General features: G+C 41.7%; 1 protein-coding gene across 9 annotated transcripts; it reads right to left on the reverse strand.

Moving 5' to 3' along the window:
• Nucleotides 1-1,415: 1,415 nt before the first annotated feature.
• CYLD (CYLD lysine 63 deubiquitinase) lies at nucleotides 1,416-24,750 on the reverse strand. Of its 9 annotated transcripts, XR_015259987.1 has the most exons (19): nucleotides 24,667-24,750; nucleotides 20,008-20,611; nucleotides 18,654-18,956; nucleotides 17,653-17,758; nucleotides 16,514-16,612; nucleotides 15,291-15,407; nucleotides 13,434-13,813; nucleotides 12,215-12,380; nucleotides 11,273-11,414; nucleotides 10,628-10,750; nucleotides 9,616-9,707; nucleotides 8,423-8,489; nucleotides 5,865-5,997; nucleotides 5,126-5,234; nucleotides 4,495-4,613; nucleotides 3,639-3,855; nucleotides 3,271-3,436; nucleotides 2,368-2,590; nucleotides 2,019-2,133 (listed from the first exon to the last, which is right to left on the reverse strand). XR_015259987.1 is itself a non-coding variant. In XM_086757881.1 (17 exons), exons 2-17 carry the CDS (start codon nucleotides 20,512-20,514, stop codon nucleotides 1,949-1,951), a joined length of 2,730 nt encoding a protein of 909 aa, XP_086614007.1. In that variant the 5' UTR covers nucleotides 20,515-20,611; nucleotides 24,667-24,750; the 3' UTR covers nucleotides 1,416-1,948. The 9 variants fall into 9 exon arrangements, 5 of the variants coding, with proteins under 5 accessions (XP_086614007.1, XP_086614005.1, XP_010122674.2 ...); XR_015259989.1 differs by lacking the exon at nucleotides 3,271-3,436; XR_015259988.1 differs by lacking the exon at nucleotides 2,368-2,590 and having other exon boundaries at nucleotides 2,034-2,133.
• Between the last annotated feature and the right edge of the window lie 1,747 nt (nucleotides 24,751-26,497).

The raw sequence follows: 26,497 nt of genomic DNA on the forward strand, positions 1-26,497 counted from the left end.
TGGTTTATTGTTTTGCCCTCCCATCATTTGTATATGGTTGCTGCTCTGTTCCAGACTGCTTTGTTTCTTTAAAAACAGACACTTAGAAAGAGACATCTCTTAACTGTCATTGCTAATTTTGTATTTGTTGTGGTTTTGTTTAGTGAGGGGGGGCCTAAGGTGGTAGCTTCTGTAAGAAGCTGCTGGAAGTCGCTCCCCTTTGTTCAGTGGACTCGGCCGGGCCTAGGGCGGACCTGCTGCTGGACAAGGCCGAGCCGATTGGTAGCAGAATGTCCCGTGATAACGCCTCTGCCATAACGTATTTAAGAATGGGAAAACAGGCAAAAAAATAGAGAACAGAAGATGTGAAGCAGCTGAGCGGGGGGCAGAGGCACAGAGCGGGAGGCGCAGGCCTCATGGGCCTGGCAGGCCTCACCCTCTGGCCTCTTGCCAGGCGGCCGACTGGGCCCAACTCGGCCCGGCCCGGCTGCAAGAAGTGGAGAGGAGATGAGATGGATGATGTGAAGAGATCCCGAGAGGCGTCTGCCAGCCTGTTGTGAGGAACTTTTCTTGTGAGAGGAACGGCTGCAGACACCAAGGTCAGTGCAGAAGGAGGGGGAGGAGTAATATGGCTCCTGGCCAAGATTCCCCTGCAGCCCGTGGTGAAGACCATGGTGGAGCAGGTTGTCCCCCTGCAGCCCGGGGAGGCCCATGGAGGAGCAGAGATCCCCCTGCAGCGCAGGGAGGACCCCACACCAGGACAGGTGGGTGCTTGAAGGAGGCTGTGGCCCATGGAGGGCCCACTGGGGCAGCCGTTCTGGAGGGACCCCACACTGGAGCAGAGGAGGAATATGAGGAGTTCTTCCACCGACAAGGAAGCAGTGGTGTAAAACAACGTGTGATGAACTGACCACAACCCCCATTCCCTCTTCCCCCCTGTGCCGCTCAGGGGGAAAGGTGGCAGAGATAATGTTAAGCCTGGGAAGAGGGAGGGGTGGGGGGAGGTTATCTTGTTCCCTGTCTCATTCTCCTGCTGTTTTTAGTAATAAATGAATAGCTTTCCCCAAGTCGAGTCTGTTTTGCCCGTAACGGTAACTTTAGGGATTTCTCCCTGTCCTTATCTCAAACCTCGAGCCGTTTTTCCTTGTATTATCTCTCCCTGTTCTCTGGGAGGTTGGGGGGGGTGAGAGAGACTGCGCAGTCTGGTCCCAATCAGGGCTGAACTATGACAGTATTTCAGCAATTATGCTTCCCCTTAATACCCTCTTCTCCTCCTCTTTTTCCCCTCCAAAAAGCACAAGTTAACAGATAGCAAATCTGTGTGCTTGAGCTTCACAAGATAGGAATTCAGATCTTTAAATGAACGTTAATTTCTGAAGATGCAAATGTGTGAATTGAAAAGAATGTAGTAGACTGGTAACAGAACAGAGTTAATATGCAATGAACAGTCTAAAATTTATCTTACTGGAACCGAAGGTACCTTTTCCTCAAGAGAGAGAATCTAAAAAAGATGAAGGGTGGGGAGAAGTGGTGGGCATGGAGGGTAGAGAAACACAAGAGAATCCTCCTCCTTGGCCCACAGAAACGCACTGAGCAAGAACACTGAATCTTCGCATTCCCAATGGACCACGGAGGTTTCTCCTGACGTAATTCCACCTTTAACATTTCAAAAACACCTGTGTATAATCAATGCACTTAAAGCTTTAAGTTTTAGTAACTTCACTTTGACTTTGTTTATAAAACAAACACACACAAGCACACTTCCCAGAGTGCAAAATGCTTAAATACTTCAATGCCAGAGCTCCACATGAAGGTTTTGGAACAGTAATCCTTTTGCTCTCAGAGTCAATTTCCTCCTTGTCATCGCATCCATTGCCAGCAACGGTTGCATTAAAACTAACCCAAAAATGCAGCAAACGCAACAGTAGGTAACTCTCTACTGTTTCTTCAGCTTTCCAGAGGACATCGTTCATTTGTATAAGCTCATCGTTGGACTCTGATACATGCACATGTAAGCATCACAAAGTAGCCTCCGTGCACAACCTTGAATTTTTCTGGAATCCAGCGAGTGCAGTTCTTCTAGAGACATCTTCAGGTACTCACCAACTTCTGGACATGGGGTGACTTGTGGAATGTTGAAGCCATTCTGACCTCCTTTTGACCATAAGGAAAGAAAGAGAAACAGATTAGGAGAGCATCTATGTACGTTTACTCATTTTAATGTACTTTACTTAATTATGACAGCATCACCAGTTCTTGAAAATGCCTTCTAACAAACCCTAAATACACCATTCTGCACTACTGCAGGGTAAACTTATACGCAAAGGATATTGTTCAAGAAAAACTGCAATGTCAGAACATCTTGCAACGTTACTAACACACGCTCACACAAATGCCACGGTAAAACCCCACCAGAATGAGAACTGGGGGGTTTTGTTAACACCGAAGATTCCGTACAACTTTGCCAGAGTGACGCGAATAGACGCTGCACCTGCACTGCTACCGGATTTGTGGATAACGTGACAACTGGTAACAGCTGCTGAATGTCTAAACCTCGAGTGTCTGTACCTGACCTGCAAGACTCAGGCAGAGCTTGCTCCTGGCCATTTTCCTGTAAAAATGAGCAGATTCAAAAACTGCAAGTATGGATATGCACAACACTGTTCCCTAGCAGACATTTCTAGCTTATAGCACCAGCTGAAGAAAAATATTTGTGATACTAAAAAAACAAATACCAGCAGGAGATACATCCAGTGACCAGCTCATGCGCACTACATCCCTGAAATAAAGTGGTTCTTTACAGATTTCAGCCTCAGACATTTCACGCGCTCTGAAACAAAGCTAGATTGCCTTCTGGGTGTTGTAAGAAAGAGACTTTAACCCTGTAGCAGTTTCGTTTTCAACAGGAGGCAAGATTCTTCTCCCCCCACCCCCCAGATGACAGCATAACAGAGGGGTTTGAGAATTCTTCACGCAGAGAACTGTTACTGTGAGTCTGACACTTGCACCTGTTACCGGTTTTCTCAGGCACCAGAATGGAACAGGGAGTTCTTATTAAACACTACTCACTGCAGCACTATCCACGAGCACGCTTGTTTTACTGACATTTGGATTATTACAGGGTAATGGTTTTCCACTGATAACTCTAAATTTAGAGGTTCAAAGGAATGGCATAGATGTCGTAACGCGTGACCTTTATTCTGAAGACACCTACACCAAGTCATTTAAGCAAAAGCAATAACAATATTTGCATACTATCTGATCACTGTGCACATCCACTTAAATACAGACCGAAAGAAGACGTTTCTGCAGTTGGTTATTTAAAATTAACTCTCTCTGCCAAACTTGCAAAGTATAGAACGATGTATAAGGAGTCCTGCTAGGAAAGTTCTGCAGTTACTTCATCTACCAAGGCACCCAGTCTGGCTGAAACTCAGATTCTGGAAATCAGCAGCTGCTGTGGAATTAACGCGCTGTGGTACGGCTGGGTCGCGATCAGTGTCCCAGCCTTACCACAGCGCATTCATTCCATAGCAGTACTTCAAAAGTTAAACAATATTAAATATCCCCAAAATGTTAAGACATAGGGACTAAAATTTAAAATTGTAATATATATAAAAAATTAAGAGAAAATTAATAAAAATAAATAAAAGCTCTACCATCCCGGTCGGCCATGCTGTCAAAGAAAAGCCAGGCGGAGTCATCCCTCCCGTATTTAACAAAGGCGACGTAGTGGCTTGTTTCTATGCAGAGAACAGCAAACAACTCCATCTTCTGGTACGGGATGCAGCCATGTCGCCAGTCCCAGTCTGGCAGATCTTTAGGAAGTGACAACGGATTGAATTTATGAGTCTGTCTCTTGGGATGAAGATGAACCTACAATTGAAGTGATATTTCAGAAGAGAAAAAAACCCATAAGATTATTTGTGTCAGTGGCAGACAAAGCTAAAGAGAACATTACTGCTGAACTGGAGATTAACGGCATGAGAGAAGCAACTGCAAGAGCAGCAGCAGACTAAACATTTCTTCTATTTTCTCCCCACCAGCGTAGTTCAGTATCGCCCAGAAAATTCAAATCTGAAGTCAGATTTAATGCAACAGTTTTCTACTATGCTCAGACTTGAAAACAAGCCCTGGCTACAACAGCTTTATGCAAGTTACCAAACAGCTCTCAGAATTAAACAGTCCCATGTCATGAATTTATCAATTCCGACAAGTTAGCACGTACGTGACGTTAGGATTTAAAGCAGGTGATGGGAAATAGCTTCCAAGCTGCCTACCGTTACTACCTCTCCACTGTTTTCAGCGCTGGATTTGGTAGTTTCCATGTTTTTAGTAAGAAACTGTTGATGAAGACATTGCAGGGCCAAGCGCGGTTCCCGATCTGCCGGTGGGCGCAGTTAACCCGGTGCTTGCTGGTGAGAAAGTCTCACTACGCTCTTGCCTTTCTGTCAGCTACGACAGCATACACCATTTGGGTGAAACCCACGGGGAGTAACAGGGACAACAACTTACCTGCGTGTTGCAGGTTTTGCAGAACTGCTTGATTTTCCCAGCAGAAATATCAGTGTCTTCATAACATTCTCTGCACTCGTACATCGCGAGCCCTCCACATATACGGCACTGCCTGGGAGCTGCGTTTTTAAAGAAGAAATTATTTGCCGATTTTGGGAGGCTTTTTTGGTTGGGTTTTGGTTTTGGTTTTTAAAATGGGGGGGTATAGAAGAGAAGGAAGACTACTTTAAATGGAGAAAAAACACTACATTAGAAAAGCTAAAACCAGATTGCCCGTCAAAGTAGAAATGTGCCACTGTATTTAACTTTTTCCATTTGACATAATGTGGAATAAGAGAAAAAGGTTTAGAGTGATAAGTTGCAAAATAGAAGATTTTAATAACACTGTCTTGAGATGAGTATCTGTACAACTAAACTTAAGAATTAAATAAACATAATCAAGCAAGTTATATTCTATACATTCTTCTGAATTATAGCTCCAGTCAGTAAACTTCTCCTCAGCCTGAGCCTCTCACACTACCTTGTTAAATATTTAATAAAACAAAACCAGAACTACCAGGAGTACTTGCTTCCGCTGTTAGTCACTCTCAACAACTTTCTTTTGTTACACAGTGCAATGTTGAATACTTACTATCTTCCAGTAAGTCTGTTATATTTAATTCCAAGGATGGAAAAATTTTGTTGAACATTTTGAAGTCTTTTCCAAATCGAGGCATCTGGATAATCAGGCAAGAGGGTGCCTAGATAAAACGCCAGAATGTAATGTAATGAGCTTGAGATAATTATCTAAATTTAGAGAAATACTTCTAATGCTCTAAACATATTCATGTTACTTAAACTCACAGCCTGTTGACTTCAAAATTAACAAGACGGTAAGCAAACCAAAATTAAGCCTTTGGGAGAAACTACAGCTAAAAAAACTCAGGAAAGTGGCACCCAAATCAGTGTCAAATGTTGTTAAGTCCCAGCCATGCTCAAGTATGACATTAAATATACTGGACTACACTCCCCCATCCTGTGGAAGGGGGAGGGGAAAGAAAAAAGAAAAAGAAATCTCCCCTTTGTAAAGTTTTTTACAAACAGAGGTGTCTCAAAACATTAGTTCTTAAGACAGCTTACTGGCAGTAACTATGAAGTTTTCATGTGGTAATTCTTTACCTAAACTTTGGTCTGTTCAGCCGAAGGATAAACGTCATAAAGTCAACCTTAAAATATGTTTGTAATGTAGGCAGCCTGTACCACTGACCTAGTATTCCCATTTCCAACACGCCCACATTTTGTTTTCACACCAAATCCTACTTTTGTCCCATGGCTGAATGGGCGAATCTCTAGGTATCATCACTTCTAACGAAGCAACAGCTGTCACCAACCTCTGCAAACTTCAAGTTGCTGTTGATGAATGACCACTCTAGTAACTGCTGAATTGTTGGGACTCCAACTTTCTCATTTTTGTCCATAAAAATTTGATAGAAGTAACAGTCTTGTACTTTCTGACCTGCTGATCTAAAAGACAGATTTTTTAAAAAAAGATGCTGACGCTCTACTGTAACAATGACTGCATTTTACCAGGAAAATAACATCTACCAGAAAATAGCCCAGACAACATCCTCTCTGGATTGCACAACAAAATGCCTTACAGGACAGGGAATCCAGTATTACGTGTGGACTGATTTTAGAAAAACTTCTCTTGAGTGTGTTTTAAAAATAGATGCCTACGCACTACTGAACGACCAACTGAGAAATACTTCCTAAGCATACGCATCGAAAACGCCACCACACTACAGCAGCTTTCTTGGGAAAGAGAAATAATTCCGTTTCAGTAATAAAACATCAAAAGGAACAGCAATAATTCTCTTCAGTATGACAGACCCAACAAGGAGCTAAAAAAAGTAAAAAGGACTGGGTTTAATGAAACATCTCCTTTGAATCAGGGAGGTATTTACACTGCGTCCTGCAGCAGAAGTCTCTCGGAGACGGCTGCTGTTGCTGGACTCGCTGTACAGTTAATGGAACTCTCCAAAGGGATAATCCCGACGGAAGGGCTGGCCAGCTCTGACTGTGAAGATCCACACCTAGGCAAGCATTAAGGGGGCAGGCTAGGACATAACTGCCAATGCTGGCCATACCAAGGGGGCTGGATAAACATCTTCATCCTCATAACAACAACAAACCAACCCACCACACAAACACACACATCCCACAGATCAACCCCCCCAAAAAACCAAGAACCACAAAACCACAACACAATTTTATACGGATACAGAGAGAGACAAAGGATTAGGCTACCACTTTAAGTAAGTTTTGATGTTGCAAAACAAAGTCAAAATTAAGTACTGATGTTTTCAGGTAATACTTCTGTTACATAAACGTGTATCTGAGATATTTGGGAAGAGAGCTTCAGATGAGTAATTCAGCCTACTCTGGAAGGACATAAGATAGGATACAGAAGACTGCTCACACCGAGGAAATGGATTTTGCTATCATGGAGAAAAAACATATCGGAGTAATTGGCCTCCAACAGCAAAAGACAAAAGGCAGGAGATGTTGCACACCAGTGTCAAAGTTCCTGGGATGAAATTCCTGGGAACTTCCATCAGATTTGCTGTAAATCACAGCCAGTATTTAAGACAATGTTGCTTTTTAGAGCACTCAGGTGTTGGAGGATTCTAAGGGACTGATGCTCAAAGTTATTACTATTATTTTTAAGCCTTCTTTTTAAGATGAAGGTGGACTTCTTAATGACTCTTAAAGAGTTAAGATACATGCACAAAACACACCAACTTCGGTGCTAAAAGCTGAATGGTGGAACACAAGTTCTGTTCTCCCCTGTGTGACACAGATGTGACAGAAACCTTGAAGGCCAAGCTTTACAAAAGAGGGATTAGAGAAATGTGGAAGACCGCGCAGAAACGTAAAAGTGGAATAAAAGGCATCTGCCCTTGCTTTTTACTTTACTCCTCTCAGCTGTGATTTCTGCCACAGCAGCACACCTGATAACTACCCAAAACTACAAATACAGTCTCACGTGAAGATCTATTAATTATAACAATAAATGCCATTATTATAATTACAGTATTGTACCCCAGCTGTTTCACCAGAATAATACATTAGCCACAGGGGTTTCTCAGCACCTTGTATTTCACAGAATTGAAGAGAGGCAGTAACAGCAACTGTGAGGGTCTTAATATGGCAAACTATTCCCTAAGCGCTTTGCTATACAGACCAAATACATGCTTGAAGTTTCTAGTTGTTGTGTTTTGGTTTTTTGGGGTTTTTTTTTAACCTAATAGTAGATTACAAACATGGATCTTTGTCTAGGCAGAAGCAGGAATGCAGTCCCAAATTCATGACAGGCCTTGATCTCTCACACCTTCAGACTTTTTCAAAATTTCCCTAGAGAACCACCACAGAAGACAGGCTCTGTATGCTCGAATGGCATCTGGAACTACAGCATACTGCACATGGATGCTCTGGTTACGGTGTCCAAGCTCCTGCACCTCTGCACAACACAACAGACAGCGGGCACTCCTGCACCTCACACACCACTGAGCTACAGCAGCGTATAAACCCACACAATTCCCGCTAGGAGGGTCCTCTTCCAGCAGCCTTTCTCCAGCACAGCTAACAGGAAGGCAGAAAGGTTCTCAAGCAGACAGCACTGGGACAGAAGATCTTTGTCCAGTTCTCATGACACTACTATGTTCATGAGCTTTTGCAACAAGAGACCCGTGGGGCTACACCCACCTACCAAAAAAGGCAGGAAACAGTGTCAAAGTTGTTGATGTAACTTTATCATATTGCATCTTATCAGAAACATGAACCACAAGTCAAAGGTGCTCCAAGAGCTATCTCAATTTGAAAGGCAGCGGATACTCTCTTGTCATCATCCTCTACAAATAGAGGAGTTGAACAAAGAAAGAAGATTCACCTTATTTTCAACAGCGGGTCAACTCTGAGAACATGGTGAAATAAAATATTCAAAAATTCTTCTGGATCTGGTGGGGTAGGAGAAAAAAAAAAAGTATTGTTAATATGCAAAACCAGATTCATTTAAAATCAGTCTTCACTAATGTAAGTTTTCAAAATTTTAATAGGAAAAAAGTAACCATTCATTTTTACAGCTTTATTAACACAGTAAGATTATGACTAACTACGAACACTTTCATGACACAAACCTCTAGTTACTCTTTTGGTGTCAAATGGCCCTAATAAAAGACACAGGCTCAACAGGGGAACAAAGCTTTCCAGTAAAGATCAAAAGGACACTGGGTATTTCAGAGGAATCATTTGGCGCCACTGAACTTTTTCAGCAGAAATAAAAGCTTCTGAAAGAAAAGAGTGAAACTGCAGAGAAGCAGTGAGGAGTGGTGACAGTAACACTGACATAAAACCCACACAATAGTACAAAGTTCATCTGAACTAGAGACCGAGTCCTCCAATCAAGAACGCGGCCAATGCCAGCTTCCCAGAGTCTGTTCTCCCCCAACACTGAGAGTTTTCTGCTGTACTTCTCTTCCTGCCACTAACTGCAATAAATACTGGGTTTCAGCATTTAGCGTTTACAAAGAAAGTAGTGTTCTCCCAAACAAAAATGGAACAGCTACATAATACAGTGCTAATTAATCATTACATGCAGCAGATGATCAAAAGGTTGGGAATTGATTTTTCTAACGTGATTTACACACTTTCTTTCTTAAAATATTACATAAGCTTTGTGACAATGAAACATTGTAGTGGAAAGATTATTCCTCAGGGATCAAAGTGAGATTCTGAAAGAGGACAAAGACCACAGCCTTATCACAGTCTTCATTTCTGAGGAGGAGCCTTAGGTCTCCCCAAATGCTACAAGGGAGTCGCATGGGCACAGGAAGGCAAGAGAAGAAATCCAGTCAGTGAAAGACTGTTACGGCAGAAACTGTTCCGCTAGGGCTCCTTACAGACCCGAGGAAGCAGAAAAGACTTTTAACCACCCAACGGTCACTCAAAGCTCTGGTAGAGATATTACCGCTACAGAGAAATATCTGTGTGTTTTGTTCTGGCATAATTCTACAGCAAAGTATTTCAGTTCCTTCATATTATGATTCTTACAAATCTCAAAGAAAGGAAAACCTCTCCAGTTACCTTTTTCCTCTGAAGTGAATCCTGATGCAGCCTCAACTTTTTCAAGTATTTTCCTCAGTTTCATTATTTTTGTGGCACATACATATCCATATCTAAGATAAATGGGTTTAATAAGCTATTAGCTAGTTTGTGATCAAGTCAGAGAAGCAGAAAAAAAAAAAAAACCTCTTAAATGCCAATATACACGCTCTCAGATCCTTTTTTAAGCAGTGTACGGTATTTCTTTGAAACTATGTATTGACTCCTCATATTCAATCTGACTTCCAGGTTTTTTAATGCAGCACAAATTTATTGCAATGCTCAATGTTCCAGCATAACCTTTCAGAGCTCTTTTTAAACATTAACTTACCAGGATAACTGCTTTCTGATTTGTCAGCCAATTACTTGTGATTGGTTTTCACTCTAATTTGCACTGCTTAATACAGCATTTTCAGAATGTCACATAACAACATTGTGGGAGTTGTTAATTAAAAAAAAATTCAGTATTTGAGAAAAAGATACAGAACTGTACTGCTGACCTATGAAGCTGAAGTTCTGAGAATTCAGTCTTTTCCTCTGAAACTTTTTTTAAAGTGCAAAGGAAGTTTTAAGCATGGTGCAAAGTTAGGAGAAGTTAAGACTTTCAGTCTTCTCAGCCATTTGAGATTTCTGCTACTTGGTGCCTATACCAGAGAACCCCGGAACGCACCAGGCCAAGCGCATGCACCCTTACAAGAACAGGGGTTCAGAAACCATCGTTTCATTCCACGAATCCAAAGTAAAACTTTGTGATAAATTGTTCAGTGACAGCCCACAGAATTTCAGAACTGCAACTGTATTATATGCATGTTTAAAAAAATGTTTAAATTTTAAAAATTTACTGGTTTAAAAAAAAATTAAAGACAAATAACTTTGCACGCTGCTGGTAGCAGCAGTTAGCCAGACTTTTCAGGTTTGCAACAGGAATGCATGCACAGCAGGATCTAGTACAAAATCTGTATTAGATCAGAAACCAGTTCATGCCTGTACTTACATTCTCAGAGGATTCACAATCTCTGTCCGCAACAGCTCTTGAGTCTCACTATAATACTCCACATCATTCTTTTCTTTAGGTCTCAGTAACACAGTGTCCAAAACAGAGCTAAATGAAAACAGGCTACCAAGAAAAAAGAAAAAGGCTGTTTTGATTCTGGAAGATACAACCATGCAGATGCCTGAGCAACATAAGACAAACCAAGCAAAGCCACAGGAAGAATTAAAAAACTAAACAGACTCAAAAATGGGTAATTAAGGACAGAGGACAGCACAGCTGTACTAAATAGTAAAAGTCCACTCCAACCCAGTGTCCTTTCTGCAGCAGAGTACAAAACCAGTTGCCAAGGCAGGGTTCTGCAAACAAGTTATACAAGATATTTCCCTCCCTTCGCCCCCCAGCCTCCGTCCTCTTTCATCTTTCAACCATTTACAGCCAAAAAGAGTACAGATGCATAAGGGCCAGTGCAATTTGACGTGATTAGCGCTTCACGTTACACAGCACATGCTGCAGAACTTGCTCACGCTGAACGAGCGGTGCATGGCTCTGCGAGCCGCCGGTAATACAGACAGACAGTCACCACAACACAGATCACGCATTCTGCGTTTCTAGCATGGGATGCCACTATACAAATGATGAACTTACCAGAATAAGGTGGAGTCTAAGTAACAGGAGTTGTAATGACCCTGGATACCTTTCTTCTTTCCAATCATTGTCTCTAAACCTTCTTTTTCCATTTTTGGAGGAGTGTTTTCTTCTACCACTTCACTTAAGTAACCTCCAAAGGCTGAAATTTTTTTTTTCAAAAGACACTTTAACGCCTCAAATTTTATCCCCCTTGAGATGTTCCTATTAATGTTTTACAGCTAAGCTGTGCCTTAGTGTAAACATTCCTCCTCTGGACTAGAACAGCATTTTATTCCTGCTGGGACTCTCTGTCCCACTGACAATGCACATCAGAGTGCTTCAGGAAGCCTGCAGCACTGAATTCATTTTATCCAGCAGGAATGAAGTTCTTGTCTCATTATAAACACCCTGTTCACACTATCTTACAAGTATCAGACATTTTTTTTCTTTGCTGTTGTCCCAGGCAATAATACAACATGACCCAAGGAATATAAAATATTCGAAGATGGAAAAAAATCAGTTTTTCATTACTAACTTCCACCATAAAAATACATGCTTTCCTATATTAATATTTAGGAAAAAATAATTTTACATTATAGAAAAATCACTGTCTCTATTTCTGATAATGCAATCACATATTGCTGGAGTTGCAAATAACATTTTCAGCAAGATTGCTTTACAACTTCTAGAGCAAAAAAATGTACAGTATAACAAAAAATCCCTTCATTTCATGAAATGTCTTTAAATATATGAACATTTTCTTGTTTTAAAGCATTAAAAAGTAATCCATAGAAGCGTTATGTTCTGTACAGACTGCTTTTCTATTCATTAATCTCATTTAATTAATATCTGTACAGATGTTCGAGCGTTCAATACAAAGAACATACTGCAGGAATAAATGAAACCACACCCCAGACCAGTTCCCAGCTGATAAATAAGTAAGCAGCAGAAGCTCGCTACCTAGGGAGTTGCAGCGTTCAATCTGGTTGGAAACAGGCTGTAGCGAGGCAAACCTGGAATCTGGCCTGCAGCTCTTGAGTTTAACAAAAAGAGCTTTCTTCGGAGCACAAGTGAAGTATCGAGTTCCTTTAAACGTTCCATCCGTACAACCTGCACATTCGTCTTCCTGCAAATTCAAGTGAGAATTTACTATTTTTCTGATTTCTAGAATTCTGCAGTAAAACATTTGATAAAATATCTACCCAAAAGTCACCCTTCAGGTCATCTGAAGCTTGACATACGATATTCCTGCATTTTAGTATACAAGGCTTCAGCTGAGGCGCTCTTTAGCTGGATTTATCAAGGAAATTAAGAGTTGCACTTTTTTTCTTTATGCTTAAACTTTCACTGCATCCAAAATAAAACAAAAACTCCATCAGAAACAGCTCGGGGGAAGTAGGAAAGCGAGAATTAAACCTAATCAACATCAGGAGCTTAACTAAGCTAGCTAGTCACTAGGAAGAGCACACGTGCACTACCGAGCACCTTTTAAAACTCAATTAAAGTCACTGAACTTTAGGTAGTGTGAACATTTCCAGTGCGGCTATGGCCTGCCCCATAAAAATACCTGCTTCACAACGCACAAAACATACATCAAGGAAAGACAGCAGAAACAAGGTACGAAGAATAACAAGTTATCATTATTTAGCTTTGATAACACTATTTAAGGTATATGGCCTTCATACCAACAATTGCTAGGTGTTAATGCAGAAATGCGTGACAGGCAAGTCCTAGGCCCCAGTTTAACACAAGGCATCCTAAGATGCAGTCTCAGAACACCTGAGGCAAACTGCAGCTTGAGCTTCACCCAAAAAACACAAGCATCAGGATTTTTTTTTGTAAATTCCAGACACATTCTAACCTACTTTGCTGAAAAAAGCCTGCTGTTTTACATAATCGTGCACTGCTTTAGCTGAAGTTTTATTGAGCATTATCCCAAAATAAAGAGCTCCATGCCCCTAATTGCGTACACATTAATTTAACTGAGAGCCAATCAGAGTAAGGTCTAGGGCAGCCACTCATCTCAGAACGTAGCTATGTTGTAAGGAGATCCCGCGCAAACCTGTTTGGGCAAATTCCTCCAGATTGACTGCTTCTGCAAAGTACTCACTCACTGACCCTCAGAAACAGAGCTAGTTACATGTAATTAACATTACTAGGAACTACAATTTATATTTACCAGCTCCAGTCCAGCTAATACTTCGTTTACTCCAGGGGGCTGGCCAATCCAGCGGATTACTCCATAGAAAGGAGGATTTTCTTTAACTTCCGCCAAGGAACCTGCTTCAAGACCATGTGAGTTCCCGACTGGGCCTGCTGTTGATGGACTCTCCTGGTTAGCCGTGGTATTTACATCACCAATGACTGACTGGACGGATAACGAGAGCGGACTGTGCCCAATAGTACCATTGGGACTCGATGTTTTTGTCAAGCTAAAAGGGAGGGAGTGAAATCTGTTTTCTGTAGACATGGAGTTTGTTAAAGGTGGCTGCAGCGGTGGCGAAGAATGCCCAAATCCAGGAGATGAATCAGTCAGGGATTTTGCAGGGTCTTCAGCAACTGTAAAAATCAAAACCAAAACATTAGTACAGAAAAAAAGAGATGTCAGCCAGAAAATAAAGAGAGCGTTTAGAGATTGAAAACTCCACACCCCCCCCCCCCATGGGAATTTTTCTTTGACTACAAGTTAACAGCCTCAAGGATTACGACTGCAATGGGCAGAACTAGAAAGAACTCACCGGTCAGTGTGAGTGAAAGGATTTGGCTCACAGCTTATACAGAAATGAGTAATTGCTTGCAGACATGATTTGCAAATGTGAAAGTGTTTATTCCCCTGGCTCTATCACAATATACTTTGGTTCTACACAAGGAATCTATCAGTGTCTATAAAGAATAAAGGATTTAAATAAGTCATGACTAATGCAGTGCTTGATAAATGAGATCACTAGATGTAACAGCACAAGTGTTCTGTATCCTCTCTCATCTCTCTACATGGTCTCATACACAATTGGTATTCACAGAGCAAAAGCCTCTTCATCCTCATGCTGTTTTATTAACTGAAGTTCATGTCCAAAAATTAAAAAAAAAAAAAAAAAAAAAAAAAAGTAGTTAAACCTTTACTCAGACATTGGACGAATTCCTCCAGACTGACTGCTTTTGCAAAGTGTACAATCACTAACCTTTATTATCCTTTCTAGACAGGACGTTTACCTCGTTTATTTTAAATATTATAATAAACTACTTTTTAAACAGAGCTCCAAGTTGTTGGAAGAACATCTGTTAGGCAACCAAGAACAATTATAACCCATTTTCTTTTACTGTTCATGGAACTCAGGGGCTACTACTGCTACGAGTTTCCATCATAAATTAAACATTCAGTATTTACCTCTTCACTAAGCCAGCCAGAAAAGCTGACCAGAAAAATAAATAAATAAATAAAAACATAAAATAATTAGTTCTGGAAGCAAATCAAGATATACTGATCCTTTGGGTACGTGCATCCATACTTGTAAGAATTCAGAGAGATTGATTTTACAGAAATAACTTTAAAAAATACTGAAAAAACATGTATGCTTAGTCAGATTATTTTTTCCTCCCCATTTCCAGACTGATTAGCTGGCATGGCAGAGTATTACAGCTCCTTTCGATCTGTAACACTAGCTACAAAAAGACAGGCAAAATAAAATTACTCTTTATACTTGGCTGAAATGAGTATCTTCATATCCTCCTTCCAAGCCTCAGCTTTTATTTTGCCTGCAAGACACGCGCATTCCCACAGAGCTGCGCGTGTGTTGCCAAGAACGCGATCTCCTAAACGCAGAATGAAACAACAGCTCTGTTAGCTAAGATGGAGTATATTTTCTTGGGGGTTCAAGATGCTTTTTATGACATAGTATGTCTTCCACTACAACATCACATTCCAACTGTTTTAAATTTAACTCAAACTTGTGTTATTTGCAGAACACCAATACACTCTAGGTTTATTTTGTTTGTTAAATAAAGCGTATGCCTACATGAAAGACTCTCATCTCTCTACCTTCATCAATATACCACGGGGGTTTGGTTTTCGTTTGAGGCTGGGTGTCAACTGATGAGCCATTTAATGTGTAGAAGACTTCAGATCTGTTTCTATTTCCAGGTTCAGAGGTAGATGCTGGAAAACAACAAGTTTTACTGAAGAGATTAATCCCTATTTACAGAAGCTTAGCTATGCTCTTATACCATAGCATAAATTTGTTACTGTACTTTGAAGAAGACCTAACCGCCTTTCCACAAAGCATCAAAGCTAACACAGCTCTAAGGTTGTAGAAAGGTAGCAATTTATCCCAAACCAACTTAATCCTCCAAGCTGAAATTTCAAGTCACCAACCTGAAAAGAAGGTGGAAAACACCCCTCAAGTGCAAATTTTTCATTATTTTATATTACGGATTTAAGAAAGCATTTGAGATACAGTGTACTGTAGGTATATTTTCTTTGGTTTTAAAGCAAAAAAAAAAAATTCCGAGTAGGCAAATAAATTACCAATCCAATTCCACACAGCTGTAACTTGTGCCAACATACAACCACAGTTACTTCAGCAAAGACCACCTCTGCCAGCATCCAGTGTCAGGCAGAATGAAAGCTCACAGAATGCACTGTCATTAGTATTCTACAACTCAAAATAGCCACCAGTAAGCTCAAAAGACATGGAATTTTGATTTCTGCCTTAAGAAAAAAGAAAAAATATTTTCCTTCCTGTCTTTTTACCCTGGGAGGATCTTCACAACTGGCCAAAACCAGAGTCAAGAGAAGTTTATATTTCAGGAAATTCAATTTTGGTTTTGAATCACAGCAAGATTAACATATTAAGTAGATCTGCTCTTAGGTTAAAAATGTTGGTGTTTCTAGTCCTGCAGAAAGAAAACAACAGCAAAGTATATTTACTAAAAAATAAATTTAAAAAACGCTATACATACAGCATACTTTCAGAAAAACAGCTGGTTACACTAGACAACTGGGTAATACACTCTTGAATTTTTGCTAAACCTCAAACTGTTTTTCATGACATGAAGGTAGTTTGAGCGGTCTTAATTTAAACAGTCTACCATCTTTATTACGATTAAGTAAATTCATATTCATACTCAACTTCAGCTGCATATCAATTTCAATTTCTCTGAAACAATAAATGAAGTGATAGAAAAATGCAAGGCAACCCTTCTTCCCAAGCAACAGAAATTTGTAATCTTACAGAGGTACAGAAAATCACTTCCCACACGCACCTGTAGCCTTTGGCTTGCTGTGATTGAACAAGCTTTTGTCACCACCACCTCTTGAGGTATAGGCAAGCTTGGGAGGTCTCCTGTCCTGTGACACCGTCTCTACGACAGGGTACACGGAGAGAATATTAGCTTCCCTTTTCTACGCTTTTACTGTGTCACGGAGAAGCTCAACTTGAAATGTAAACGAACCAAACTCTAGCATCCTAAGTTTTAAAACTGAGCGAAGCAAAACCTTGGTTGGCATATTTTACATACTCAGGATTTGCTTCTATCACATCAGCAATTACTTTACTCTGAAGTCTACCATTATTTCCTGAACACATCAAATAGATTGACCTCACGTTCTTCAATGCATGTGCATCTTTCCATTATAGGAAACAGATGCATGAAATTGTTTTCTACCAACACATCTACAACAAACGCTCTTTTCCCCAAAATGGGGAAGTCCCCAGGCATTCTCCAGAGAAGAGAGGAGAATTCATGCAAAAACATGCATCTCAATTAAGTGGGAGATGAACACAGGAAAAGTTGGCCAAATGGAAGAGCGAGGGCAATGGTTACAGACTACAGGCTGTACAAGACTGCACGCTCATCAGTACCCATCTTCAGATAAAGCACAAACAAGTTTTACATGAAACTTTTTTCTTTCTTCAGGAAAGGAATCAGGGAACTGTAGTGGTTACAAGTTAACCCTATTCAGTGAATTACTGAGGACAGTTAATTTCTCCACAGTCTTGCTATGAATTTTCAGGTATTTACTCACAGAACGCATAAATAATGCTATCAATATATCTGAAGCAGAGAAATAAGAGTTTTCTGATGCAAGATATTTGAACTCCTGGAGTAAACTGAACAATATTCAATAAAAACATTCTCACTACTGACACTCACTACTATACAACTGTATAATATTGTAAATGCTACACAATTTGATATTAATTTTGTCCAGTATTAAACCTTTTCTACTAGTGAGACTGTAACCACCAGCAGGAGGAAACTGAAGAGAAGTATTACACAGAAGGTTAAACTAATTCAAGTGAATTTAGGATGTTAATTCCGCAGTATGGTTTTAATCACATAACTGTGCTTAGGTTGAGATGTTACCAAAGTCCAGCTTCCGGTTAAGAAGCAGAGCTTACCTGGAATAACGTCATTGATATGCAAAAGAAGTGTACTTTCAACACTCGCAAAACTGCACAGCTGTATTCCATTATATCTTCCATCCCAGTTTCCAATAGGATTATCCTAAAAATAGAAACGCATGTTACATGTATCCCAAGAGATTTACATCATACAGAATACACACATATGGTTTAGGAACTTATAAAGTAGGAAAATGAAAGGTTTGAAAACACCTCCTTCTTCCAGTAACTAACTCTGTATTTAGAAGAGCCAAACATTACAGTCTTTAAAGACAAATGCAAACTTAAAAACTGTTCTTTTGAGAAGTATTTCCTATTTTAACACGCATTCATTTACTAAAATCTGTTATACATAAACAAGTTAGAACAATTCCAGTGCATTGTTAGGCAACAGCTACTGCAATCAAGAAAATGGAAGTACTGAATCTACAAAAACAGAACCAAAACACCCTTTAACTACCAAAAAAATTTGAATTTTTAAAAATAAACAGCTTTCAAGTTGCTGGAAATAATTTTTAATGACAAGCTTCACATTTTCTTGAAATAAACACTGGTACTTAACACTCAGTATTTTTAAGGCAGAACAAAGCCAAACAAGCCACAGTCACATGAAAAAAAAAAGCTTTTAAAAAAAGCTACCAAAGAAAAAGGCATCCAATCTACATTTAAAAAAAGGCAGAGCAAAGCCAGCCTCGCAAGACAAACACTCAACTCTATTACTTCAAGACTGACATCTAACACTGCAAGTAGCTCAGTGGAGGCTCTGCAGAGTAATCAGAGTATTTCTCCCGAACTGTTTCGCATCAAATAAGGTACCGTTTACCTGATGCCAAAAAACAATTACCACCAAGGGGCATCTTTGAACACCAGTGGTTATTTCCCATTTTAGGCCAGCCTCCGCTGAAGTAGCTTGTGGATAATGTTTCTTCTTCTATATTGCATGTCATTTACTAGCTAACACACATGCAAAAGTTATTAAAGTCAGGTTATTTTCTTACCATGTCCACTCCAACAACGTATCCTAAACTTTCGTTTCCTGGTAAGACATCACAGAATATAACTGTCCCATACTCTATACTCTCTCCTATCTTCAGAGAAACCCTGGAGTTGATCTCCAGAGGAGGAAGTTCTACCTGCATTGCGTCAACTGGAGCTGCATAGTCACTTTCCAGTTCATTGTCATCGTCTTCCACCAGCTCCAGTTTGTCCAAAGCCACAAAAACCCCACAATCCTCATCACATCTGAAAAGCTGCTTGCCTTGGTACTGTCCATCAGTAAAGCCCTGACCGCGACCTTCTTCCTAAGTGTCAGAGGAGGAAGAAGAGGAGGTTAAGAAAAAAAAAAAAAAAAAAAAAGCAGTGTATTTTGTGCAAAAGCAGACTACTACAAAAGCAGAAACATAATCCAGTATTTTGTAGAAACTGCGGAATTTGCCCCATGAACTATCATTACATTGGGAGAATTCTACCACTGGAATTCGTGGCAAATACACACACTGTCTGTTTTAGGGGGATAAACAGTAAGAGGTCATTACATTAGCGAGTAGCTGCAGGCAGAAGCCTTTTTACTCAAAGCAGTATGTTTTCTTCAGGTGCAAATCTTGCTTCCATCATCAAATTTTTGCCATATCAAGACAAGACTACTTCATGCTAGACATAATGCTAAGCATTCAAAAATTCCACTTAGATACCAAATAAAGAGAGCTGATTTTCAGAAGCACTTGGGCCTGATATTCCCTGAGGTTCTTAGTGGCAATTGCAAAGAATTTCAGAAAAGTTTAAAGAGGACTTTGAAAAATACACTTCTAAAGCAAGAGTGGCACTCTCCTGAATCTAATCCTCCAAACGCTTATGGTTGACATTAATTTTGCAGAAACCTCTCACTAGGAGCACACAACGGCACCATTCGCTATCTTAACTACTTGCCATTTGACTTTTAGGGCTCTACAAAACCAGCAGCCCTAAAATCCAAGCCTGCATTTGTGGATTGTATCCTGCCACGTGCAGGGAAAAACAACGTACTCAACAGAAATCTGAGTCAGATATTTGCCATGATGAGGATGTAAGTAATTAAATTTTTCTAGGCTGGAAGAGGCAGAGTACGTTCCTCGCCTTTCTGCCAGCCCACGCACCTCATCAAGCTTCACTGAACATGCAGAATACAAGGCTGACGTGGTACGGTGTGCTCACAGATATTTAATAACAAGACTTATGAAAAGACTGAATGTTACAGAGTTTTTAGGGGTAATGATGCTTCTAGAAAAAAAAAAATTATTATGATTGCTTCTTAAAGAGAAGATTTTTAGCTCATCTTATAAGAGATATGATGGTCCCCCTTAGCAAGAAACTTACCAGCAACTCCACTCCAAAGTATATCCCCGTTAGGGGCCTTTCTTGCAATAAGGGTCCTCTGAAGCGAACAACTCCAGGATATTTATCATCTCCCGATCTCAGCTGCACTCTAACAGGCGAGCCAATATCTATTTGGATGCCTTTCGTTAACCTAGTTTTGCTTTTAAACAGGCTGTATCTTTCCTCGCAGGTAGTGATGGCCAAAAGCAGCTCAGCTAGTTTTTCATTTATTTCTACAGCATCCTTCTCATCCACAAACAGGACTGCATGAGGTTGTTCCACAATCTTTAATCCGATCTGCAGCTTCTTGCCTTTACAGGGAATATTTCTGGAGTGTCCCACAGAAGAACGGTCTTGAAAAAACTGCCCAATGCTACCTTTTGGCACTTTCAAGAGCTTTTGAGTCTGCTTGTCTATGACACTGCATTCCTGGAGAAGCAAGTAAAAAATCCGCTCTTCCCAATAGGATGAACTTGCTTTTTCTTGACTCCATAAGCCTGAATTCATTGTGATTAAAACTTTAAAAGCTGCACAGAAGTCTTCAAGAAAAAACAAGCTGTTTGTGTCCAGTGATCTTGACAAATCCTACTGGAGGGTCCAATTTCTGTAAAACAATACAATATTCATTCTACAAAGAACCAAATCCAGAGCAGAAAGCCTAGAAGGAAGGAAAAAAAAAAAAAAAGGAAAAAAAAAAAAAAAAAAGGGGGGGGGGGTGCAAAAAAGGCAAGATGAAATTTGGCAACTACAGCTAGCCTTCAGGAAGACAGCAGAAAATCATTTAAACCTGCGACCAACCCCGCTCCTTCTACAGAGCGGAAACAGTTCAGCAAAGTCTGAGATAGTGAACATCGTCTCAAAACAGCCACAGGACTGTTGATCACCGACACACTCAGTTCTAGTTGTTCCTGCTGGTATTTCCTTTCCTTCTCTAGTTTCCTGAAGGAAGGGGCTATGGAAAAAGTGTAATGAAATACCAAAAACATACATAAGTGGAAGGAAAAAGATGAACAGGAATAAATATCCTGCTCCAGTTTACAAACAGTATTTTATGGAAGCTTTCCACTGTGAAGATCTTTTCCCACGCTTAGTGACTACTTATTTCTGACAAGGTGTACCGCATCTGCCACCCCACATAACAGTTTGAGTTAGTGAAGCAGGAAATTGTGTCAATGTAAAAGAGCAACAGAAAATAATTTATAGCAGCCGTTTCTTTAAACAGTGGAAATGGACGGTTCCAGTAAGCAATAAACTATGTATGAAAACCAAATTGCGCCAGCATCGCAACATGGAATTCTGAAGAAAAACCCGGAGGCTTTTCTTTTTATCATTTCAGAAAGATAAGTCACTTCAACAAAGTAGGAAATACATCACTTTTCAGTTACTCTGGAAGAAAACACCATAGTTAAACATCCTCCTAAGAATCACAGCTCATAATCAATAAACTAAACAAGAACAATTTGAAAATACTTAATCGTACATGGGAGCAGAAACAAAAATAAAATACCTACACACGTACGCATGTCCACAGTTTAGATCATGCTGGGTAGATAAAGAAAGATCCACAGTACCTTAACAGGATTTGTTGTTCCGCTAAAGATGACAGAAAAGGGTAGCATACAAGTTAAGAATAGATTGTCACAGAAATTTTCCTGTTAGTAATCTGTGATGCCACAGTTTGCACTCAGTTAAAGGAGAATCTCTGTGATTCTTTATGGATTTCACTTCAGTAGATAAGAACTAAATACTCTTTGTCGTCGGGCCTCCTCTTGCTACCCTGTTCCCGCAGATCTCTTCTCTGACGGCATTCAAATACCACAAAATCTATTGCTATTGCTCCTGCTCAGAAACTTCAGAAGCTATCAGAAAGCAACAGAATCCAGCAGTACTGCCATAAACAGAGAGTATTAAATAAAACTCTTTCCCCCAAGGAGAAGCAGTAACAACCACAGAGAGCCTGAAATGCAGGCAAAGCAGCATCTTTCAGTCCCCGGGAATTCACGCGTTTCTGTGCTGACTCGCCGGGCCTCCCAGTGAGGCTCCTGTACCACACAGCCATTCGAACGGAATACAGCACGCTCCTCGTCTCCACAGATGTTACACGTGGGTGTCACTGTCATCGTCACACTTTGACACTGCTGCTGCAGCAGCTCACGGGAATTACGTGGCTTAAATGTTTCCGTCTGCAAAGTAATTAACATCTGAGGGACAGAATCCGGACAGTTTCAGACCTCACTGAGATAAAGTCTGGCAGGCTGTCAATCTGTTTTCAACTTTAAAAATATTTTCACTTGATACCCAGAAATAGGCTTTAATGTATGTTAATGACTAACAAAGAACTCTGCTGTCAGTATCGGATTGAAATAGTAACGTCTTACACAAGAACTGATGAAGAACGCAACAGGATCTCCCCCCCTCCCAAAGGAAACACTATTAGATGACCATTAGTTTTTCTAAGTCTACTCAGATATTAAAATAGAATTCCATCCAAGTTCTGTCTACTTTCCTCCCCTTACTTCTGCAGACACTGGGAAAAAAATGATCAAGAGCTTAAAAAAAAAAAAAAAAAAAAGTAATTCTTAATTTTGATTTAAAACAACATTTATCATATCTATTTTTTAATAAGTACACCCTGCTTGCAGGTCTGTTGCTGCCATATTACATAATCTTCACAGGTCTGGTAGTAAATAATCCAGTGCGGAAACATGTTAACAGCTGCATTTAGATTATATAACAGTAACTTTACACGGTGCACCGCCTGCCTTGCAAAGTTCGCATCATCCGCACAGATGTTAAGCCACTGAATACAGTACCAGAAGGTTTTCCATTAGGAAAAAGTTCATTATCACTATATAAAATGCCTTCTTTTACAAACTTATCTACCTCCACTGTCCCTTGCCAAAGAAAATATACAGCTCTACAAACCAAATCCACTTACTTTTAGAAAAATAAAAATAATGAATTCATATTTTAGAAAGCTTTTCTGTGCTGTTAAAAAGGATGTTAAGTTCTGGCAATGTATCAGAAATACAGGCACATAAACCACTGATTTTAAGATTATTTTTATACAGTCATTTTCTATGGAATCAATTATTCTGCAAGTAAAGTACACTTGCTGAACAACAGCACACACGTATCAGACTAAGACCAGAGTAAACTGTTAGACCTCAGTGTGAATTGACCCGGGAACCAAACAAATCATGCTTAGCAACAAGTCATCGCTACACCGCACAGCAAACCAGCAACTGTAAAACTCTGCCACCACGGACGCTGAGGCATCAGAGCCTTTTCAGTTGCGTTCTTCTACTCCACCTACTACCTGAACTATTTTCACACTCAAAGGATTTTGGGAAGCAACAGGCAAAACATTGTTTTGACTGCAACACTACGTACTTCAGAAAAAAAAATATTTAAAAACAATGTCAGAGGTAGGCCATAATAAGCTACCTTAACTTCAAAGCTTCCCTGACTTCCTTTTTACCGCCCTTACCTTGAGTCACTGTTCTCACTACAGAGACATCTCATCATAAAAACAGCTTGCTCTGAAACACGAGAACTTTGTTTCTACCCTGCAGCAGCCTTAGATGATCTATACAGGGATGTCTGAATCAGCTATCAGGTTTCAGCACGAACACACTAGCCTGTAGCTCTGATTCAGAGTATAAAATTAAGAGGCTAATAGAAATCGCAGAGTTTCTGGAGAACTTTCACACGAAACACCAAGTTTTAAACAGCTGAGATGCAAAGTTATGTTCTTCACCAGTCCAAAAATCATTTTAACAGAAAGATAAAACTAGGAGAAAGCAAATTGAGTTGAGTTTGACGTATACAGAATTACATGACTGCAATAGCCATGAGTGGAAAAAACAGAAATTGTTTCAGGCAATATTTCAACTGCTATTTTGAAGAAACAAGTAAGTTCATACTGGTAACATGATTTCTAAAAGAAAATGCAGCTGAAAAACTTCACCGATTTTTTTGTTGTTGTTACAAATTTCATACAAATAATCTACTTCAGAGGAAGAACAGAAATCATTATCATCTATCAGAACGCTCTGGCGTTGCTGGATTTGGCAAGCGCACACCCACTGTTCTGCTGACAGCCCTCTGCCAACGCGAACCGCGAGTCCTCCCCCTACAACGAGACGCACACGCTCAGGTTTTGCGGAGAAACCCGAACCCCGTTTAACTTCGCTCGGGGCCGGGGCGCCGGACGGCGCAGCGAGGCCCCCGCCCACGGCCGAGCCAGGCGCGCCGCGCGGCGAAGTTTTTGTGAGGAATTCCCCCCCCACCCCCCCCCCCAGTTTGGGGAATTTTCTCTCCTCTCTGTGCGGCGCCGGACAGGACAGGGAGGGAAAGCCCCGAAACGCTTTTTGAGTCGGACCAAGGAGGGCGCCCGGGGCTGAGCGCTGGGGAACGCGCAGCAGGGCCCGCGCTGGGGGCGCAGCCCTGACGGGCGCTACCGCCACCGCCCCCGGCCCGGCCCCGCCGCTGGGCCTCGCCCCGCCGCCTGGCCCGCAGCGATCGCCGCGCCTCCGGTACGCGGCCGCGGAAACGGCCGGGGCGAGCGGCCCGGCGGTGGGACCGGGCCGCGCCGCCGCCTCAGCCCTACCTGCAACATCCAGCGACAGCGCCCGGGCCCCGCGGCCCCTCGCTCACCTCCTCATCCCCGGCGCCCCGCCCGCCCGCGGGATTCTCCCGGCGCCGGCTCACGGCCCCGCGGCGCCCGGCGCGGCGGCCCGGCCCGCTCCCCACTCCCCCATCGTCGTCACAGCAGCCCAATGCTCCGGCCGGCGAAACGCTCCCTGCTGCCCCGGTGGGCCCGCCTTCCCGGCCCTCGGCCTCTCTCACAGCCAATCACAGCGCGCCGGCGCCACCGCTTCGTAGCGCTATTGGCCAAGAGCGCAGCCAGGTGACGAGGCGATTCGGGGCTTTCCACTCCATCAAGATCGTATGCGCCGCAGAGGAGGGGGCGGGGAGGTCAGAAAGAGGCGGCTGGTGGAAAGCTCCCCCCCCCCCCGGAGAAGGGCGCTGATTGGCTGACCAGAGGGCGGAGGCGGGACGTCGGGAGCTACGGCGAGGCTGATTTGGTGGCGCCTGCGTGTGCGCCGTCGGTGGCGGCGGTGGGGCTTAGCGGGCCGCGGGCTTCTGCTACCGGGTGGGTGGGAGAGGTGGCGGCAGCGGCCTGCCGGTCCCTCGGGGCCCGCTCGGCGCGGGGCTCGGCGGTAGCGGGCACACGTCTCCGGTTTGGAAATATTTGTACTTTAGAGAAGTTCAAGTGATGCTGCTGAATATTTGATTTAACCAAGGGCGAACGTAACCGAGCGGCTGTGGAACGAGGCTGCGGTCCCGTTTCAGCCCCCGGCAGCGGTGGGTCCGTGTGTGGCGAGCCGCTCTTAAATAACGAGTGGGAGCTCCAGGAAAGGGCTGCTCAGCAGCATCGCTGTGTTTAAAGGCTCTGTTCACACATCCAGCTCTTTTCAAAGACTCCTGTTATTTTTAGAGATTTTTTAAAAATCATGTAATATTTTAAACTGGTGCTTTAAATTTCATTTTAAAAACGCTTCTGAAATTTTTTTTACCGCTAGAAATGGACTTCCTACAAAGAAGCATCTTTAAAAAAGCCTAAGGTGGTTACAATAATGTTGACATACCAAATGCTTCCCTAGTTTCGTAGCATCTTTAACATTCCTTTAATATATGTTTTTATGTAATTGAGTAGCATCAGCTGTTCCAGTTGATCCTGTTTCCCAGAGATCTCCGGAATCTGGAGAGACCATCAGCATGCAGATCCCACGCAGCCCCCAGTCGGGGCTGGAGTGCCCACTTGTGAGCTCTGAAGCGCTGCGGGTCACTGCCACGGCTTTCGGTAGGAAGGTGGCGGGGCGCGACGCCGCCTCTCCTCGGTGTGGGTATGTGCAAGGTGGAAAGGACACCGTCCAAGCGTCAGAAACCAGCAGGAGTTCTTTGGAAGCTCCTGAAGAAATTATGAGGTTCCATCTATTATGGAGTGAATGCTCACACTGATTGTTTCATTTAGTCACTGAAGAGCAAAATTGCATTTTAAAGTCACATTTAATTTTTAAAGAATAAACAGTAGTGAAAAGACATTATGCATTTCATGTCTTCATTTTGCAGAAGGGCACCCAGTGAAGCCACGTTATGCTCTGCAAATCCTCAAGGTGGCTATCTACACACAGCAGCTGCGTTTTCCTCCATTTCTAGGGCTGCGTTTATGCTACTACGAAATGTGTTAGCATGTCTGCTAGAAATCCTGTTACCTCCAGTTTCATTATGTGTACATTTTGGGTATACACAAATGACACGTGGAACGCCACTGTAAGTATTAGCCTAAATACAATGTAATTATATTTGAGAAGAAAAGGGAACAGACACATTATAAGAATAAAATATCGAAACACTAGATAGGAGTGGCTACACGTGGTATCCCAAATAACTAAAAGCCAAATATTTAAACATGTTTCTCTAG

The sequence above is a fragment of the Chlamydotis macqueenii genome, chromosome 13 (assembly GCF_036417535.1).
Source record: "Chlamydotis macqueenii isolate bChlMac1 chromosome 13, bChlMac1.mat, whole genome shotgun sequence".
NCBI lineage: Eukaryota > Metazoa > Chordata > Aves > Otidiformes > Otididae > Chlamydotis > Chlamydotis macqueenii.

Bases quoted from the DNA above. Each gene is read 5' to 3' on its own strand.
- CYLD (XM_086757879.1), bottom strand. From the start codon at position 20,514: ATGAATTCAGGCTTATGGAGTCAAGAAAAAGCAAGTTCATCCTATTGG. The intron at 3,856-4,494 runs GTAAGTTGTTGT...CTTCAATTGTAG, and splicing joins GCAAAACCTGCAACACGCAG to GTTCATCTTCATCCCAAGAG. The intron at 2,134-3,638 runs GTAGAGCTTTTA...TATGGTCAAAAG, and splicing joins CAGCATGGCCGACCGGGATG to GAGGTCAGAATGGCTTCAAC.